Source organism: Entelurus aequoreus, linkage group LG13, assembly GCF_033978785.1.
Source record: "Entelurus aequoreus isolate RoL-2023_Sb linkage group LG13, RoL_Eaeq_v1.1, whole genome shotgun sequence".
NCBI lineage: Eukaryota > Metazoa > Chordata > Actinopteri > Syngnathiformes > Syngnathidae > Entelurus > Entelurus aequoreus.
This window is the reverse complement of record NC_084743.1, coordinates 61252790-61274022: the sequence shown is the minus strand read 5'-3', so window position 1 is coordinate 61274022 and position 21233 is coordinate 61252790. Positions and strand designations below refer to the sequence as shown.

At 39.3% G+C, this 21233-nt stretch overlaps 2 protein-coding genes and 1 long non-coding RNA gene across 7 annotated transcripts in view; 2 read left to right on the top strand and 1 right to left on the bottom strand.

The window, feature by feature from the left end:
• The window catches only part of limk1a (LIM domain kinase 1a), a 111864-nt gene extending 109027 nt beyond the window's left edge, over window positions 1–2837 (top strand). For all 3 annotated transcript variants that reach the window (XM_062068124.1, XM_062068125.1, XM_062068126.1), the window contains one exon: window positions 1741–2837. In XM_062068124.1, coding sequence (XP_061924108.1) covers window positions 1741–1909 — 169 coding nt within the window. In that variant the 3' untranslated portion in view covers window positions 1910–2837. The remainder of the gene's footprint in view (window positions 1–1740) is intronic.
• LOC133663566 (uncharacterized) overlaps window positions 1–9683 on the bottom strand; it is a 136075-nt gene extending 126392 nt beyond the window's left edge. For all 3 annotated transcript variants that reach the window (XR_009828370.1, XR_009828372.1, XR_009828371.1), the window contains exons 1-2: window positions 9525–9683; window positions 1726–1942 (exon numbers count right to left, since the gene is read on the bottom strand). This is a non-coding gene — a long non-coding RNA (uncharacterized LOC133663566). The remainder of the gene's footprint in view (window positions 1–1725; window positions 1943–9524) is intronic.
• A 333-nt stretch (window positions 9684–10016) lies between these two features.
• LOC133663562 (septin-5-like) overlaps window positions 10017–21233 on the top strand; it is a 125118-nt gene continuing 113901 nt past the window's right edge. The window contains exon 1 of the mRNA XM_062068117.1: window positions 10017–10299. Within this exon, the coding sequence (XP_061924101.1) occupies window positions 10248–10299 (52 nt within the window). The 5' untranslated portion in view covers window positions 10017–10247. The remainder of the gene's footprint in view (window positions 10300–21233) is intronic.

Below are 21233 nucleotides of genomic sequence, written 5' to 3'. Positions count from 1 at the left end.
CTAACGTGCTATTTAGGCTAGCTGTGTGTACATATTGCATCGTTAGGCCTCGTTTGTTGGTACATTTGAGCTCATTTAATTTCCTTTACTTATGTATTTCACTTATATTTGCATGTCTCATGACACATTATCTGTATGTAATATTGGCTGCATTTCTGATAGTGGTTTGTGTGCCATGTTGTTCCAGACCACAGCAAATGTTACCCAGCTTGCAAAGATTGTAATAAATCCATTAGAAGAAGACAGCCTGCCATGTCCATGTACCTATGGCCATTTTAAACCAGTAATTTCCAGGAGTTATCTCACCCTCTGAGAAACCTTTGTTTTACTAATGTTTTCCAATGTTGTAAAATTGTGTAGAATAAATATCACATTTCAAAATTTCTGTAAAAGAAGATACACATCAGCCTGCGACACATAGTCATTTTGATCGTAGGCTAATATAGACACTTACATCATGACTTATATAAAGCTTCGAATTTTTTGCAGCTCCAGACAGTTTTGTTTTTTGTATTTTTGGTCCAATACTGCTTTTTCAAAATTTCCGGTTGCCGACCCCCGGGCTCGACTTACTACAGATGTGTGGTGCGTTCAGTGACACTGTGGAAACACTGACGTCGGACTAAATCGTTGACTTTTAAAAGGTTTATTACTGTATGCTACAACTTTATTTGGCTTATTTTGTCGTGATGTAACGATAGCAAAATCTCACGGTACGATATTATTGTGGTATATGTCCAACAACAAAAAAAGACTTAAAAATGCCATAGTGTGTAAAAGGAAGTGTTAGAAATATATTTAGGACAAACACACTTCCACTATAGTGTATTGTTTGAAACAAAATGGAATCGTGAGTTGAAAGTAGGGATGTCCGATAATATCGGACTGCCGATATTTTCGGCCGATAAATGCTTAAAAATATCGGAAATTATCGGTATCGGTTTCAAAATGATCTGTATCGGTTTCACAAAGTAAAATTTATGACTTTTTAAAACGCCGCTGTGTACACGGACGTAGGGAGAAGTACAGAGCGCCAATAAACCTTAAAGGCACTGCCTTTGCGTGCCGGCCCAGGCACATAATATCTACGGCTTTTCACACAAACAAGTGAATGCCATGCATACTTGGTCAACAGCCATACAGGTCACACTGAGGGTGTCCGTATAAACAACTTTAAACACTGTTACAAATATGCGCCACACTGTGAACCCACACCAAACAAGAATGACAAACACATTTCGGGAGAACATCCGCACCGTAACACAACATAAACACAACACAACAAATACCCAGAACCCCTTGCAGCACTAACTCTTCCGAGGCGCTACAATATACACCCCCCGCTACACCTCAACCTCCTCATGCTCTCTCAGGGAGAGCATGTCCCAAATTCCAAGCTGCTGTTTTGAGGCATGTTAAAAAAAATAATGCACTTTGCGACTTCAATAATAAATATGGCAGTGCCATGTTGGCATTTTTTTACAAAACTTGAGTTGATTTATTTTGGAAAACCTTGTTACATTGTTCAATGCATCCAGCGAGGCATCACAACTAAATTCGGCATAATAATGTGTTAATTCCTCGACTGTATATATCGGTATCGGTTGATATCGGAATCTGTAATTAAGAGTTGGACAATATCGGATATCGGCAAAAAAGCCATTATCGGACATCTCTAGTTGAAAGATTCACATCCCTACTGATTATGTCGGAAAACTGACTTACCGTTTGTTTCCGTAGCCCGCCCTTTTCCAAACTGGAGGAGTGGTTGGAGAACCTGAAGATGCACTTGGACATCAGCCTCCCGCTGGTGTCGGAAGTGGAGCAGCTGCAAAAGAGCTTCTGGGAGAGCAACAGCGTCACCCGCACTGAGAACGGCCTGCACGTCCACCCTGAGCAGCCAGAGTAAGGACGGGGATTCCTACAGGAGGACGGCGGTCCTCTGTAGGCGAAAGAAAGAATGATGGTGTAATCATTGCACGCGCACCTCCATGACGACCCGGCCTAGCTCAGGACCAGCTAGTAGTCTCAGGGGGACAAAGGTGTGTCGGGAAAAAAAACACTTTGACCACAACCGCTTGCCGCACCTGATGCTTCATAGAGCATGTCGTATGCAATCACATCCGTCTTTCCCGCCCTGGCAGTTTGCTAGCATCAATGAGGTTGTTTGCAGGTGTCACATGACGCAGATAGTTAGCCATCTTTACAGCTTACTAGCGAGCAACTGTACTTCAGGTCCAATCCTACACAAGCAGGAGTGCCTACTGAGCTGAAATGTCTTCGATAGTGCACTAGTTTGTACATAGCTGGTTGTAAATGTGGTAAATATTGTACAATGTAAAGACTTATTTTATATACGTATTGCAGCATGGCCATATTTTGTTATGGCTGACCTGGTGAAGATTGAGACGTTTGACTGCAGTTTAATGAGGGCTCAGCGTTTGATAGACTAACATCGGCTTTTTATCTCACGATGCTCCTTTTACATCCTCCATGAATTGTAGCGTTTGGAATAAGACGGGAGATCTTCAAGATACAGATATCTTTTTATCGTTCTCCTTAATGGTACCAAATACTGTCTTCTAGTGACTGCCCACCTACTGTAATGTTTGTTTACATCCTATCTGTAAATACCACGTCTTAGTGTGTGTGTGCACTGCGATTAATATACGCCGCTTCAAATAACCGCTTCCACAAATGTCTCTGGCTATATGGCACCTTTTCAAAATGGCAAATTTCTGGCTTACGTTGTCACAAGTTGCATGGTACAGTAGCTACAGTACGGTCTGCCCGCCTTCTAAAAGCCTGTGTAATCTCATGTTAAATAAGGACTTTTTTTTAAAAATGTTGTGTAGACTTAAAAAGAAAAAAAAAACAGCATCTGTTTTATATTTTAAAAAATATATATATATATACACAGTATATAGAACCACTGAAATCTTTTGTATAGATTTTCATTTGCACTATTTTAACCAAATGGCTGGTTTTTGCCGTGTTTCCTTTGATTTCCTCTCTTGGGCTACTTATTGTTGAAGGAAATAAGTTCATGTTGATAAAATGATGAAAGACACTGATCAGGCCTAACATGGACTTGATTTTTTGAGCGTAGTAATGACCGTATTTTCTGGACTATAAGCTGCTACTTTTTTCCCAAGCTTTGCACCCTGCGGTTTAACAAAAGTGCGGCTAATTTATGGATTTTTCTTCGCTCACGGCCGTGATGTTTTGTATATAACAAACTTACATAGTAGTTACATCGACACATAAACTGAAAAGCTGTGTTATTGTTTGTGTGATGGCGCTATCTTTTGGACGAGTTCGCTCACTGCTTGTGCTGCGGGTTGAAAGTCTACAGTTTCAGTTTCAGTTTGTTTCGAACTGCATACGATACAATGTAATGCATCACATATTTCCAATTGCTTCATTACAGCACGTCCGGAAAGGAGTAGGAAGAAGCAGAGCTTATTTAATCCTACCCCTTTTCATATCATAGCAATTGTATCCCATTTCCTTGTTCTCTGTAACAGAACAGTGAATAAATAAGTAATACACCATAGTAAGTAAACAAATATTTAGTACATGAATAATCTTTATCTCTTCTGTTTTATGCCTTGAACCAGAAGTATAAGTGAATAAATAAATAATATACATAGTAAGTAGGGATGTCCGATAATGGCTTTTTGCCGATATCCGATATTGTCCAACTCTTAGTTACCGATACCGATATCAACCGATACCGATATATACAGTCGTGGAATTAACACATTATTATGCCTAATTTGGACAACCAGGTATGGTGAAGATAAGGTCCTTTTTTAAAAAAAATTAATAAAATAAGATAAATAAATTAAAAACATTTTCTTGAATAAAAAAGAAAGTAAAACAATATAAAAACAGTTACATAGAAACTAGTAATTAATGAAAATGAGTAAAATTAACTGTTAAAGGTTAGTACTATTAGTGGACCAGCAGCACGCACAATCATGTGTGCTTACGGACTGTATCCCTTGCAGACTGTATTGATATATATTGATATATAATGTAGGAACCAGAATATTAATAACAGAAAGAAACAACCCTTTTGTGTGAATGAGTGTAAATGGGGGAGGGAGGTTGTTTGGGTTGGTGCACTAATTGTAAGTGTAGCTTGTGTTTTTTATGTTGACTTAATTTAAAAAATAAAAGATACCGATAATAAAAAAAAACAGATACCGATAATTTCCGATATTACATTTTAAAGCATTTATCGGACGATAATATCGGCAGGCCAATATTATCGGACATCTCTAATAGTAAGTAAACAACTATTAAGTACATAATCTTTATCTCTTCTGTTTTATGCCTTGAACCGGAAGTATAAGTGCCGTTCCGTCTACTAGCTGTCCATAGCATATCTACTCGTATGGTTTCTTTTTTCATCACTCCAAGCAACGTTTCTAAGTTTTACAATATAGCTAAAAACAATTCATACTTACTAAACCGTCACGTTTGATGGGAGTGTTTTCATGCATATTTGTACGTGCTATCATAATGTCGTCGAGCAAGCGTAGCATTAGCAAGTATGCGAACACATTTACGAGTGTCTTTGTTCGTTTTATTAACTTCTGAATTTTTTTTGTATTGTTTCAGTTTCATAAATTCACCAAGAAGTCACCTTGGAATTAGTGAGTCTGTTTAGCTCATTGTAGAGCTAGCTTGCGTGGCTAGTGGGTCCATGACGATGACTTCTGTTTTGTTTAATCAGCCGTTTTACTGCCCTTTACAAACAATTAAGGTATGTAAAAAAAAATTACAAAATATGTATGTGTAATTATCTCACTATACAACATATATATCTGCAGCTTATAGTTAATATATGGGGAAAAAAATATATTCAAAAATTTAGTGGGTGCGGCTTACATAGTCCAGAAAATACGGGAACAACAATTACTGTCCTTTTTGCAAGGGTGTCCAGTTTTCTCCCGAGGATGGACTTTTCTGGTTTTTGCTTCTCTAAAGACATGATGTCTCAGCTCTGCTTGCTGCCTTGCTCAATGGTCCTTGTCAACCACGTGGAGTGTCATGTCCTGTGGCTTGGACCGTCTCACCTGGTTTTATCTCCCGTTTGGCTCAGGGCCGTCATCTGTTGGGCGTGATGTCAGTTCACAAGTGAGAAGACATGACCAGCATGCGATCACGGTTCTTGCACGGTATTCAAAAAGTATGCTAGTGTGAAGCCAACCACTCCTGGGTGATGTGTTCTTACTGTAGTTCCTCCTAGAGCCATGTGAGCATGTTGGATGATCAATTAGAATGTTTCCGCAGCACTTCTTCGCAAAGGATCAATACCTCTGATCAATGCTGTGCCTTTGTTGTAAGCTAGCCTTGCCAACGACTTGAAATCGTGACCTGATTTCCTGATCTGTCATTTTTTTTTAATGTATCATAAGTGGACTGAATATCATCGCTGATACTGTTTTTATGAAATTCTTCTTCTATTCCTGTATCATATTTATATTTTCCTGAGCTTCACTCTGTTTTGATATTTTATTAATATTATACATCTTCTTTGGTTCTCTTTATTTAATTTGTACACAAGCTGTGAAAACAATTCTGCACTTTAATCCTGAACGTAAACATTCAGCTCTTGAGGAGACGAGTGTTTTGTTTTGTTCTTACTTGTTGTCACGGCTTAAAATAAAATTGATGCTCCTTAAAGAAACGTGTCTTTGTGTTTCAATGTACATTAATCGCTGTTAATTGATGGTAAATATATTCCCGCAAAGTTGCCCCCACTTGTGGAAGAGGCTGCCGGAGAGCCTTAGGACTGCAGACATCATTAAAAGGTTGAGGACACACCTTTTTAATCAGGCTTTTTACTGATCATGGTAAACTCTTGTTAGTTTTTAATTCTGTTATTTTATATTGTATTTATTGTTATTTGTCATGATCCGCTGCCCGGATCGTGTTTGTTTAGTTTTTGACTCACTTAGTTCCTGTTTTGAGCACCCCTGGGTTTGTGTTTTGGTTGCCATGACTGCAGATTGTTTTCACCTTCCTCTGATTAGTATTCTGGACGCTCACCTGCTCCTGGGCACTAATCAGAGAGCTACTTATTCCCTGCTTTTTTCCCACACTTAGTTTGGCTTTCTTATTTGCTTCCACGCAACAGTTACGACGTCTAGTTATTTGATTCCTCAGTTAAGCTTTGTCATTTATTTTCTTGTTAGCTATTCCATTAGCTTCCCGTGCTATCGGCACGCTGTATTTTTGTATTTTGAATTATTTATGGACGTTAAATAATTTCTTTACCTGCACTTTGCCTCCGGAGTTCCGTTTGCATCCTGGGAGAAAGGTCCACGCATCAGCATGCAACCACGTTGTGACAATTCTTACTACTATTCTAAAAATGTGATGTTTTTATTCATGTATTTGTTTTTATTCATGTATTAATATATTGTTTATATTTTATTTTACATACCTTTTAAAATGTTTTATAAAAACATTTTTAGATGGCGTTAATATTAGTTACTCTCTAGGTGGTGTTTTTTCTGGATTAGTGCCAAACCTGTTTTTTTTTTTGTCAATAGTGTTTACTTCTCTTGTTTATATTTTTTGTTAGTGTAAAGCACTTTGTGTTGCCACTTGCCTGTGTATACAAATTGCCATACAAATAAAGTTTAATTGATTGATTGAAAGCAGGAATTATCACAAATTCCCTATCCTAATGCCTGAGGCCAAGCCAATCAGAGGTCAACATACTGAACGGAGTGCTCTGATTGGTTTAATCTCATCTATTGGCCAATACCACTGTAGTATTGATATGTTTTAGTTCGTTTAGCCAATTTAATGCTTGGAAATGTTTTATTTAGCCCCATATGTGGAATGTGTTTTTAAAAAATCTGGGATCAACTGAAGAGGAAGGACGACGGTAATAAAAAAGAACACGAAAAACAGCCACAAAATTACATACACCCGCATAATATACCTAATAAAATCAGAACATAAATTGTGTCTTTAAAGAGCATAGTAATTGTATTACTAAACTGTTTTATTTAGGTTGTATATATAATGTATATATACACACACACACACATAGAAATGCATACAAACGAACCCCAAAACCAGAGAAGTTGGCACGTTGTGTAAATGGTAAATAAAAACAGAATACAATGATTTGCAAATCCTTTTCAAGCTATATTGAATTAAATAGACTGCAAAGACAAGATATTTAACTCTCAAACTGGAAAACTTTATTTTTTTGCAAATATTAGCTCATTTAGAATTTGATGCCTGCAAAATGTTTCAAAAAAGCTGGCACAAGTGGCAAAAAACACTGAGAAAGTTGAGGAATGCTCATCGAACTCTTATTTGGAAAATTCCACAGGTGAACAGGCTAATTGGGAACAGGTGGGTGCAATGATTGGGTATAAAAGCAGCTTCCATGAAATGCTCAGTCATTCACAAACAAGGACGGGGTGAGGGTCACCACTTTGTCAACAAATGTGTGTGAGCAAATTGTCTAACAGTTTGGAAGGGGAAAATATATGAAAAAATATATACCATTTTGGAGAGGGGTTTGCATGTTCTCCCCGTGACTGCGTGGGCTTCCTCCCACCTCCAAAGACATGCACCTGGGGATAGGTTGATTGGCAGCACTAAATTGGCCCTAGTGTGTGAATGTGAGTGTGAATGTTGTCTGGAAGCACCAGTCCAGCCACACTCCACTCTTCATCAACGACACAGCGGTGGAGATGGTGAGCAGCACCAAGTTCCTGGGGGTGCAGATAACTGACAATATGACTATAGCTCTTGTAAAAAGAACTCAGCAGCGCATGCACTTTTTGCGTCGGATGAAAAGAGCACAGCTCCCTCCCCCCATTCTCAGCACATTCTACAGAGGCACTATAGAGAGCCTACTGACCAACAGCATCTCTGTCTGGACTGGAGCCTGCAGTGCCTCAGACTGGAAGTCTCTGCAGAGAGTGGTGAGGACGGCAGAAAAGCTCATCAGGACTCCTCTTCCTCCTATCCAGGAGATCGCAAAAAGCCGCTGCCCAACCAGGGCTCAGAAAATCTGCGAAGACTCCTCCCACCCCCACCAAGGACTGTTTTCACTGCTGGACTCTAGAAAGAAGTTCCGCAGCCTCCGAAGCAGAACCTCCAGGTTCTGTAACAGCTTCTTCCCTCAGGCCGTAAGACTCTTGAACGCATCAAAATAATCCCTTAAACTCCCCCCAAAATGGATTAACTCTCTGGAATAAAAAGACAATATAACATACATCCATTAATGTGGATGCATATGCTAAAGTGCAATATATTTATCTGTACAGTAATCTATTTATATCTGCACCTTATTGCTTTTTTTTCCTGCACTACCATGAGCTAATGCAACACAATTTTGTTCTTATCTGTACTGTAAAGTTCAAATTTGAATGACAATAAAAAAGGAAGTCTAAGTCTGTCTATCTGTGTTGGCCCTGCGATGAGGTGGCGACCTTTCGCCCGAATGCAGCTGAGTTCGGCTCCAGCACCGACCCGACCCCCCCTATTCCCCGCGACCCCGAACGGGACAAGCGGTAGGAAATGGATGGATGGATGGGTCCAGACTGATAACCTGACTCTCGCCAGATCCTTGCAGTTCAGGATGTATTAAAATATAAATAGTAAATAAATATCTATGTACACACACATATACATATATATACACACATGTATACATACACATATAAAATTAGGTAAATTTGCGTAACCTACAGCTCCGGTATTAGATCTAGATTGGGTTTTTCAACCAAGTGGTCATGAAGTACTTCTACCACAAGATGTCGCTATTTAACGCCTTATGTGACACAGTCATCATTGTTTATTGTTTATTGAATGGATCCCCATTAGCTGACGCCAAGGCGACTGCTAGTCTTCCTGGGGTCCATATAGGAGCATACAAAATTAAAATACAAAGAATACATGCATTACCAGACATTATACAATGGAAAAATACAACATAAGATAAAAAGCTAGTTAAAACCAGTATTAAAGTATCATACACTTTATTAAAGGCAGGCGTCCTAGAGTTGACTGATATGACCTAATTGTGTAGTTTGAAACGAACATTTAAATGTCAGTGTTTTTGTGGATTGAAAACTAAATCCACAGAACCATTTACATTTAAATCAAATATATAATGTATATTTTAAAAAACAATTGTAATTTGTCATACTTGTTGCATTCATTATATGAATACAAACGTGTAGCATGAAATGTATGAAATGCCAAAACCAACGATAAAAGTTTAAAAAATATAAGCAATTGGAGCTTAAGACTTACATTTTTAATTACATTTGGTTTGTTTTTTTATACGGATATTTATTAATTAGCCCTTTTTGTCGAACTATTGTTAGCTTAGAGCTACCAAGCATTTCCTGTTAGCCTATCAGCACGTTTCAGCTTTTCACGTTCACATTTATAAAAAAGTATCAAATATATATCAATAAACCTTTTTTTTTTGCTTTATTGCTAAATTTCGGAGTAGAGACAAACCAACTTACATGATGTTGCTCGTTTTTTGTTAGCTTGCGTTCACTTGACTTCTCCACTGCCAGGATTGCCAGACGTATAATAGTTATCGTATTTGTACTACTTTTCCGTACTATCAATAAATACATAAACATTTTAATGTAGGAGAATTTTGGACATTGTTATTAGTCAACACAAACACGATACATAACATTGTATCGTCACTCTTTACAGCCAGGCGGGGCCACTGTTCGCGCTTATGTCCCAACAGTACTATTAGTTTATTTAACGACAAAACCGCGGTACAAAGCTACAAAACACACGGCCTGTGGTCATTTTTACTCTTATCACATCCTCCTCGGCAACGTCAAACTCGGTATGTGCGAGTAGTTCCCTTTAAAAGGCGTCATTTTACGCTCCCGCTGCGATAGTTTGTCATTCCCCGTCTGGCAACGCCGACTTGTGCACGTGCGATTGTTTTCATTCCGACGCAGCTGCGGCAAGAGCCCGGGCCCTGTGACGTCATCAGCCGAAGACACCGACACACACACACACACACACACATACACGCACACTCTTAAACACACAACACGGCAAAAAGGACGGGTTTGTCTGGTCGGACACGACAACTGTCAACCTCCTTATATTGACACCGAGAGGGAAACACCGACGAAGAAGAAGAGGGATAAAGAGAAGAAGAGGGAGAAAAAAAGGTCGGGAAACGCTGACGTGAAGAGAAAGTTGGCCAGATCAAGATGGAATATTCGTCCAGCCGCAACCGCCTTCGATCGGCGATGTTCAACCACGGTAAGTCGTCACAAAAACCTGTCGTACTTGTTATTATTGTTCCCTTTAAAACGGAGTCATGGTGCTGGAGTAACCACGTCACTATAGTACATATGTCGTGGTGGGAGTCGATCAGCACCACGTGATTCAGGTGCCTCATCAGTCCTAATCCTAAAAAAAAAAAAAAATTTTAAATGCAATTTCTCCATAATCCTCCTGCGGTTATGCAAGAGTGGAGCCACACTAAACTATTTCTCCAGCAAGAAGACTGCAAAAAGTACAGGACTGCAGTGGAATGAAGTGCATGCTGGTTTAGTCTGCAGTCATCTGAACACAAGCAGATGCGTTTCAGGCTGCTCGTAATTTGTAACACTTTTTACTAGAGATGTCCGATAATGGATTTTTTGCCGATATTGTCCAACCCTTAATTTCCAATTTTGATATCAACCGATACCGATATATACAGTCGTGGAATTAACACATTATTATGCCTAATTTTGTTGTGATGCCCCGCTGGATGCATTAAACAATGTAAAAAGGTTTTTTAATGTAAATCAACTCAAGTTATGGGGAAAAAATGCCAACATGGCACTGCCATATTTATTATTGAAGTCAAAAAGTACTTTTTTTTTTTTTTTAAACATGCCTCAAAACAGCAGCTTGGAATTTGGGACATGCTCTCCCTGAGAGAGCATGAGGAGGTTGAGGTGGGCGGGGTTGGGTGGGGGAGGGGTGTATATTGTAGCGTCCCGGAAGAGTTAGTGCTGCAAGGGGTTCTGGGTATTTGTTCTGTTGTGTTTATGTTGTGTTACGGTGCGGATGTTCTCCCGAAATGTGTTTGTCATTCTTGTTCGGTGTGGGTTCACAGTGTGGCACATATTTGTAACAGTGTTAAAGTTGTTTATACGGCTACCCTCAGTGTGACCTGTATGGCTGTTGACCAAGTATGCATTGCATTCACTTGTGTGTGTGAAAAGCCGTATGTGACTGGGCCGGCACGCAAAGGAAGTGCCTGTAAGGTTTATTGGCGCTCCGTGCTTCTCCCTACGTCCGTGTACACAGCGGCGTTTTAAAAAGTCATAAATTTTACTTTTTGAAACCGATACCGATCATTTCCGATATTACATTTTAAAGCATTTATCGGCCGATAATATCGTCAGTCTGATATTATCGGACATCCCTATATTTTACTGTCAGTTATTTATTTTTTTTCAACTTGAATTGACCCTCTTTTGTTGGCGCACTAAAATAATCAACCTTTCCCTCAATAAATTATGCAAATTCCATTAATTCAGTCTTTTGTTTGTACAAAACCCAAAACCAGTGAAGTTGGCATGTTGTGTAAATGGTAAATAAAAACAGAATACAATGATTTGCAAATCCTTTTCAACTTATATTCAATTGAATAGACTGCAAAGACAAGATATTTAATCTTCGAACTAAGAAACTTTTTTTTTTTTTGCAAATAATCATTATCTTAGAATTTAACGGCAGCAACACATTGCAAAAAAGTTGACACAGGGGCATGTTCACCACTGTGTTACATGGCCTTTCCTTTTAACAACACTCAGTACACGTTTGGCAACTGAGGAGACCAATTTTTGAAGCTTTTCAGGTGGAGTTCTTTCCCATTCTTGCTTGATGTACAGCTTAAGTTGTTCAACAGTCCGGGGGTCTCCGTTGTGGTTTTTTAGGCTTTATAATGCGCCACACATTTTCAACGGGAGACAGGTCTGGACTACAGACAGGCCAGTCTAGTACACGTCCTCTTTTACTATGAAGCCACACTGTTGTAACACGTGGCTTGGCATTGTCTTGCTGAAATGAGCAGGGGCGTCCATGATAACGTTGCTTGGATGGCAACATATGTTGCTCCAAAACCTGTACGTACCTTTCAGCATTAATTACCTGGCACCGATTCACGTAAATCCAACGGTGCCATTTTACAATACTTAGGTTGCGCGTGACGTCACGCCCGGTTACCACTTTGGCATTTGGCAATCCCTTTCAATGCCAACAAGGCAATTGATTAAAAAAAACGCTCCAACGTAAGTAAAGTAAGGCTCCACTTTTCCAAAAATGTGCTAACTTAATACTAACGTACATTGGCTTTGCTTTTGATATGCTACTCATTAGCATTAGCGATTTTACATGGCGATTTCAACACCCCCTAATTTACAATCAAACAGCTAGTTTAATACTTTCTGTATAAACCATTTTTAGGATTAAAAGACTAAACACTAAAGACTGAACTGACTAGCCAACCCACCATAAACTATACACTACTGCCACCTAACGTCTTGGAATTGCAACTGTAATGGAGACTCAGAAAAGTGATAACAAGACAGCACATAACAGTCATTTAATTTTTACATGTTGCAATAAAAAAATTTTTTTATTTTTTTTACCAGAAACAATTAATATTTATTAACACACAAAAAAATGCTGAAAATTGGTACCGTTGAGTACGAGTATCGATTCCCAGGCACCTGGAATTGATACTGTATCGGTTAAAATGTGAACGGTACCCATCCTTAGTATGCACCTTACTCAAGCAGAATGAGTGGATAACGCCAGCCAGATGGTAAAATAACATCTAAACAGCATACATTTATCCATGAAAATATGGAGAAGCTATTGTGTAGTTTCTTAACCAAAAATGTGTTTTTCTTTCGAAAAGGCTTCTAACATTTTAAAATTGGGCTGTTTTGGTGGGGGGGGCGGGCACGGATTAAGTTGACTTCACCTCGTTTCATTGGGGGACACGGTTTTGCAACACAAGAATTTCAAGGTCCAGTACGGGCTGCATAACAAAGGCAATTAAACTTGTGTACCATAGGTACCACTGTAGAACTGTATTCACTTGTCTGCTGTCTCACTGTCTGTCTTCATTACTTCACTGGAATGTATTGTTGATGGTCCTCAGATGGTCTCTTCTTGTGTTTGCGTCTTACACACATCTGTCAAACCACTGATTCAGTACACAGCTGCTTTTCTATGGCAATCGTTCATATGATATTTATTTCCCGTCTATAGTTTCAATAAATGTGTGCAAGGTCTTGTAAAAGAGCTGACTGCTGTATAAAGTTTCTTCCAGCACATCCTAAATATTCTGTGGCAGTCTAGAGTACATCAGACTTCCCCTAGCTCTTTCATCTGGTCCTTCCTCTTCCCATCATACAGAAATATGCCAATGAATATTCATGAATGGTACAAAACTCTAGGCGCAGTCAGGGCGTTGAGGGTATCTGGTTTTGGTGACTGCAGGATTAGGTCTCTGCTTTTTGCAGATGATGTGGTCTTGATGGCTTCATCTGGCCAAGATCTTCAGCTCTCACTGGATCGGTTCGCAGTCGAGTGTGAAGCGACTGGGATGGGAATCAGCCCCTCTAAGTCCGAGTCCATGGTTCTCGCCCGGAAAAAGGTGGAGTGCCATCTCCGGGTTGGGGAGGAGATCTTGCCCCAAGTGGAGGAGTTCAAGTACCTCGGAGTCTTGTTCACGAGTGAGGGAAGAGTGGATCGTGAGATCGACAGGCGGATCGGTGCGGCGTCTTCAGTAATGCGGACGCTGTATCGATCCGTTGTGGTGAAGAAGGAGCTGAGCCGGAAGGCAAAGCTCTCAATTTACCGGTCGATCTACGTTCCCATCCTCACCTATGTTCATGACCTTTGGGTTATGACCGAAAGGACAAGATCACGGGTACAAGTGGCCGAAATGAGCTTCCTCCGCCAGGTGGCGGAGCTCTCCCTTAGAGATAGGGTGAGAAGCTCTGTCTACCGGGAGAAGCTCAAAGTAAAGCCGCTGCTCCTCCACATGGAGAGGAGCCAGATGAGGTGGTTCGGGCATCTGGTCAGGATGCCACTCGAACGCCTCCCTAGGGAGGTGTTTCGGGCACTTCCGACCGGTAGGAGGCCACGGGGAAGACCCAGGACACGTTGGGAAGACTATCTCTCCCGGCTGGCCTGGGAACGCCTCGGGGTCCCCCGGGAAGAGCTGGACGAAGTGGCTGGGGAGAATGAAGTCTGGGCTTCCCTGCTTAGGCTGCTGCCCCCGCGACCCGACCTCGGATAAGCGGAAGAAGATGGATGGATGGATGGTACAACACCCAACAGACATCGATTTAATACAACGATTAAAATCCCAAAAGCAAAACATGCCTGTTAAACAACCAAAAACGTACAGACTGAACTGGTGGCCTAATACAGTAGTAGTGGGAGTTGTTGTCATAATTCAACAAAATCATGATATCAGAGTTGCAACAACATCAGCTGCTGACTAAGAGTCCCTGTCCGTCATGCCAGTAGCCAACTATGACCGTTTTTTATTTACTTTTTACTGATGCACGCATTGTTTGTGTACCATAAACAGCTGCAGTGTTTATTTAGTTGAACTGCAAAGGTAGCTGGGCGTTGTTTGGAAACAGGCAATAATTAAAGAGAGGTGGAAAGTAAAGGTGTCAAAAAAAGAATAGATTTATCGATTGAATCCCGATTCTTATTTGTAACTATTTTTAATCAATTAAAAAAAAATCTGTCTTGTCCTGCCACTCAGACAAATCATATTGTTGATGTAGATGATCATATCTGCTGTACAGATTTACTTTAGAAAAGAGAAGTGTTGGATGATTATTTTGTTGCCTTATTGACTTTATTAAATGTTTATGTAGAGTTTTGTTAAAACAAGATAGGCTCCAGCACCCCCCGCGGTCCCAAAAGGGACAAGCGGTAGAAAATGGATGGATGGAAAAACAGTTTTCTTTTAAGTAATATAAACATTTATAACAGCTGTTTGTCTATTTTAGGGAGAAATGCAGTTAATCATAGGACTGGCACACAATGGTATGAAAAAAAGCAATGATTTTGAATCGAAAATCGGTTTGAATAGAGAATCGATTCTGAATCAAATCGATACCCCCAAGAATCGAATTAAATTGAACAGAGAGTCACAGCCCTAGTGGAAAGATTTTTTTTCTTTCACATTTGTTGTGATCTGGATTGCATAAGATTTCATGGTCATTTATGAACAAGTATATCAGGCAACGATACCAAAGTCAGGAGCAAAAACTGCTGAGCCAGCATTAAGACTGCTCGAGACTTCACTGTAAACAACAGTACTGCAAGTGGAAAGTGCATGAGTTTGCGTAAAAAAATACATAACATGCAGATGCATTCATTCTTATATGAAAAAAAACTGGTACCGGTCAAAGTATCTAAATAGCATAAATAACAGCAACTTAAAGGGGAACTACACTTTTTGGGAATTTTCACGATCATTATGTAAGACATGACGGCTTTTTTTTAATGCATTCTAAATATTAAATAAACGTAAATAAATGTCCGCTTACAGGAGAGCCAATGGGAGCTCCACTATTTCGCCCATAAAATCCAATAAATAACCATTCAAAAAGTTCCAACAATACTCAATTTACATTTCGTGACTTGAATATTAACTAAATGTTAGTGATATTGTTATTATAAGCGCTAACGCAGACAAACTATTTATAGCGGCACCCTGATCACTTCCGTGTGTGCCTATGTTTACATCATCGATTGTTCTGCTGCTTCCTCGCTTCCCTGCTCCCTGTAAGTTTATTGTAGGTCATTTCTCTCACCTGAAAAGTAGATGGCTGAGGATATAATTTGACAAGTTGGTGCACTTTGACCACTATTTAGGACCTGGAACTGGCACGGACGACACTTCACCTTCCAGGTGATATATTTGGTTCCGTCTCCTGCAATCATGTTCCACAAAACATAGACTACGCTATTTTATTTTATTTGATAAACGTTTGTACAACTTTCCTCTGCTAATTTTTGTTAGCCTGTCAATGAGCCGGTCCATTATATGTTAGCATTAAGCTAGCGGCATTAGAGCCAACCTTCCTCATGTTTTTTCCAGTTTATATCAAACTGTATTGTTGATTTAACGGGATTCCTACATGTATGTGCACTTTATATGTATATTAATGTGTATTTTTTCTTGTGCCCAGTTGTGGAGACTATCAGTAAACAACCTCAAGTTGTCTTTTTCACCCCTAATTTACAGGAATGTTTACATATTTGGCAAACTACATTCTAACATTCAGGAATGGCAGAAAAATACATGTAAACAAAGAAGGGTGTACAAAATGCAGCCTGTGTTACATTGAAGTCATACAATTAGCAGCAACAATTGAAAAATAGAGCACAATGATGTAATAGAAGAAACACAATATGTTAATGCAAGTATTTACCAATAACAGATTTGTTTAAAGAATAAGTAAATTATCGGGATTATGCAAATTATATATTGAACTCATTATGACACTACCCTGGTCACGCCCCCACCGCGAGATGTCTATTGGCAATCTGTGGGAAACACTGCAAACTAATCAGTAGATGACTTGAATACTACAATAATCTGCAGCTTTAGTACCCTTATAAAGGCGTACTACCTAAAAAGTTAAGACTAAAGAGAGTAAAGACACTTTATGGACACCTTCTGCTACCAAACCTATTAAAACATACTTCTGAGGACTGCAGAAGACAATTAAACCTATGAATTGCTCCAGAAAGAACACATTTCTGAATAAAAGCTCTCATCTCCTACGTTTGCCTCCTCGCAACCACCACCTCCCTCGGCTTTGGACTATGTTTCAGTGTGACTACGGCCGCCTCGGCGTCATGAGACTTGTCCTCGCCAAATAACTCCATCCACACAGATGGAGAACTCATGAGAGCAGGCAGAGAGATAACAGAGTTTTCCAATTTGTCAAGATGCTGTTGATTGTCTTTTTGTACGGATTCCTTCTTTTCCCTCACTTTAATGAGCAGCAACATGGAGGAAATATTCTTGCCTGCACCTGAATGAACTAATGCCCATTGTTTTGTTCATCTGTGACATGTATGTCCTCTACTACAGGGGTTCTTAACATTTTTGACTTCGGGGACCAACTTTTACATTACAGAGGGGGGTTTAGTTAAGGAATATATTTATATTATATACTACATATGTACACTACCGTTCAAAAGTTTGGGGTCACATTGAAATGTCCTTATTTTTGAAGGAAAAGCACTGTACTTTTCAATGAAGATAACTTTAAACTAGTCTTAACTTTAAAGAAATACACTCTATACATTGCTAATGTGGTAAATGACTATTCTAGCTGCAAATGTCTGGTTTTTGGTGCAATATCTACATAGGTGTATAGAGGCCCATTTCCAGCAACTATCACTCCAGTGTTCTAATGGTACAATGTGTTTGCTCATTGGCTCAGAAGGCTAATTGATGATTAGAAAACCCTTGTGCAATCATGTTCACACATCTGAAAACAGTTTAGCTCGTTACAGAAGCTACAAAACGGACCTTCCTTTGAGCAGATTGAGTTTCTGGAGCATCACATTTGTGGGGTCAATTAAACGCTCAAAATGGCCAGAAAAAGAGAACTTTCATCTGAAACTCGACAGTCTATTCTTGTTCTTAGAAATGAAGGCTATTCCACAAAATTGTTTTGAACGGTAGTGTATATGTGTATTATTTATATTATTATTTATATGATATAATACATATGTATATGTGTATTATTATATATATATATAATCGTATATGTATTATTAATTTAGTTTATTTATTTTAGCACAACATAATTGTAAGTGTAAATTGAGTCCTTTCGTATGCAGTACATAAGGCCATTTGATATAGATAGTCATATGAATAACAGTTATTTGCTGTGTAATATAATGGTATTGTAATTTTTAGTCATTTGTTGTAATGTTACAGTACATTTTGATTACGGTATTTTACTTTGAAAATGCTGTTGAATGCTGGTTGATATTTATAGTGTGGGCATCGTACCTTGCAGTGTGAACATAGCCTAAGAAAATATGCAAGTATAGAATGTAATACGGTACTATCGCGCAAACCTACCTGGGAATTGGATACCAAAAACGAACAAAAAAATGTTGAAAACCACTCATTAATGAGACAAGGTATGTAACGATACCAAAATGATCACAGTTATCAATATTGTCGCAGTGATGTTGAATGTGCTCAAAAAGTACTGGTATACACAATGACATCTTTTGACCAAATTATCTTTTATAAATAACTAAAATAAATAGATAAATTGTTAGAAAAGTCACTATTTTTGCATGTTTTAGGTTTCTTATGCCCCACTGATAGTGTTTCAGCCTCAGTATTTTATCTGTTTTAATGGCTAAACTTTTATTGTTTTAAATATTGCTTTTGTAATGTAGCACTTTAAGATTCACTTAGAGCAGACCTGGGAAAATTAAGGCCCGGAGGTCGCATGCGGCCCGTTAAGCTTTTCAGTCTGGCCAGCGGGACATTCCCAAATAATTTTTTTAGATCTTTAAGATGGAAACTGTAGCCGCCATTATGATGTGCAGTGATGTTTTCAAATAACCGTAAGTCTTGAACTATACTATATATATTTCAATGGTTGGAATCTGCGCTTTTGCATGATATACTAGTTACTATGGTAACCTATATCACAGCAGTGTGTGTGGGGAGCGTTTCCACAGAGTGTTTCCAGAGCGGCCAGCCTGAAATGCGGGTGTCAGGGACAGACAAAAGGAGATTTTTACAACAAAGTTCTAAAGCTCAGTGCTATATCAGATGTATCAGATTGTAGGTGTTTGTTTTTTTTACCCCCTTTACGTTCATATTTCGCTGTGTTTGTTGCATTTCACTTGATTGTAAAATATGTTGATCGAGAGGGGGTGTGACGTTCATATGTTGTCAATATTCAGTGTTTTATCCTCCGTAGTTAATATTGTAAAACCCACATTCTTTTTTTTCATGTACTTTCTGGGTGTCTCATTCAGTAAAAAAATTTTACAATTCCATTCCGTTTTTGAAGGCGGTCTGTCATAACGTTTTTAGCATTGAATCAGACATTATTGTGAACTTTTGTATTAGTGTTCCTAAAAATCAGATATACCGGCCCCCAGACACATTTTTTTCTCTAAATGTGGCCCCCCGAGTCAAAATAATTGCCCAAAAAAAGTGCGTAACAAGTCAAATATAATGTATTATTTCTGATGGCGTTGTGGCTTCCTACCAGATTACATTTGTCCACAAACTAAGGTTTTCATTTCAACATGTCCGAAAAGGAGTAGGAAGAAGGAGAGCTTATTAAATCCCGCCCCTTCAATTCTCAGAACAATATAAATCAAATTTTGTTTAATCCTTGTGTTCAGTGTACACCACTTAAAGTTTTTACACATTGGATCTCAAGGTGATCTACTCTGTTCAGCGGTCCTTGAATGCACCGTAAGAAAACCTCCGTCTCCTAGTCCTCTGAGACTAGAACAATCATTTGTTCAAAGAGAGGACAGCTTGTTGGTTCAATGTACACTATTGAATATCTTAGTTGCTCGGACACTAATGTGTTTATACAAGTTTAGATTGGGGTATGTCGTTTTTTAATGGGGAAAGACGTCAATGTCTCTTGTTTTCATGTTAGCATTTAAGCCGGCGCCAGTCAGTCCATGAGTTTCTCAAAGTGGAGTTATCAATCTCGGTTTTTCTATGATTTTAATTTAAAACGATAATACCATATTTTACCGTGAATTGATTAACGTGAACCCCGACTTAAAGGCCTACTGAAATGATTTTTTTTTTTATTGAAACGGGGATAGCAGATCCATTCTATGTGTCATACTTGATCATTTCGCGATATTGCCATATTTTTGCTGAAAGGATTTAGTAGAGAACATCGACGATAAAGTTCGCAACTTTTGGTCGCTGATTAAAAAAAAGCCTTGCCTGTACCGGAAGTAGCGTGACGTCGCAGGTTGAAAGGCTCCTCACATTTCCCCATTGTTTACCATGCAGCGAGAGCGATTCGGACCGAGAAAAAGACGATTACCCCATTAATTTGATCGAGGATGAAAGATTCGTGGATGAGGAACGTGAGAGTGAAGGACTTGAGTGCAGTGCAGGACGTATCTTTTTTCGCTCTGACCGTAACTTAGGTACAAGCTGGCTCATTGGATTCCACACTTTCTCCTTTTTCCATTGTGGATCACGGATTTGTATTTTAAACAATTTCGGATACTATATCCTTTTGAAAATGAGAGTCGAGAACGCGAAATGGACATTCACAGTGACTTTTATCTCCACGACAATGCATCGGCGAAGCTCTTTAGCTACGGAGCTAACGTGATAGCATCGGGCTTAAATGCAGATAGAAACAAAAGAAATAAACCCCTGACTGGAAGGATAGACAGAAGATCAACAATAATATTAAACCATGGACATGTAACTACACGGTAATGCTTTCCAGCCTGGCGAAGCTTAACAATGCTGTTGCTAACGATGCCATTGAAGCTAACTTAGCTACGGGATCTCGACAGAGCTATGATAAAAACATTAGCTATCTAACAACGCCAGCCAGCCGTCATCTGCTCATCAACACCCGTGCTCACCTGCGTTCCAGCGATCGACGGAGCGACGAAGGACTTCACCCGATCATAGATGCGGTCGGCGGCTAGCGTCGGATAGCGCGTCTGCTATCCATCTCAAAGTCCTCCTGGTTGTGTTGCTGCAGCCAGCCGCTAATACACCGATCCCACCTACAACTTTCTTCTTTGCAGTCTTCATTGTTCATTAAACAAATTGCAAAAGATTCACCAACACAGATGTCCAGAATACTGTGGAATTTTGCGATGAAAATAGAGCTTTTTGTATTGGATACAATGTGTCCGAATACTTCCGTTTCAACGATTGACGTCACGCGCATACGTCATCATACATAGACGTTTTCAACCGGAAGTTTCGCGGGAAATTTTAAATTGCACTTTAAAAGTTAACCCGGCCGTATTGGCATGTGTTGCAATGTTAAGATTTCATCATTGATATATAAACTATCAGACGGCGTGGTCGGTAGTAGTGGGTTTCAGTAGGCCTTTAAACAAGTTGAAAAAGTCATTCGGGTGTTAGCATTTAGTGG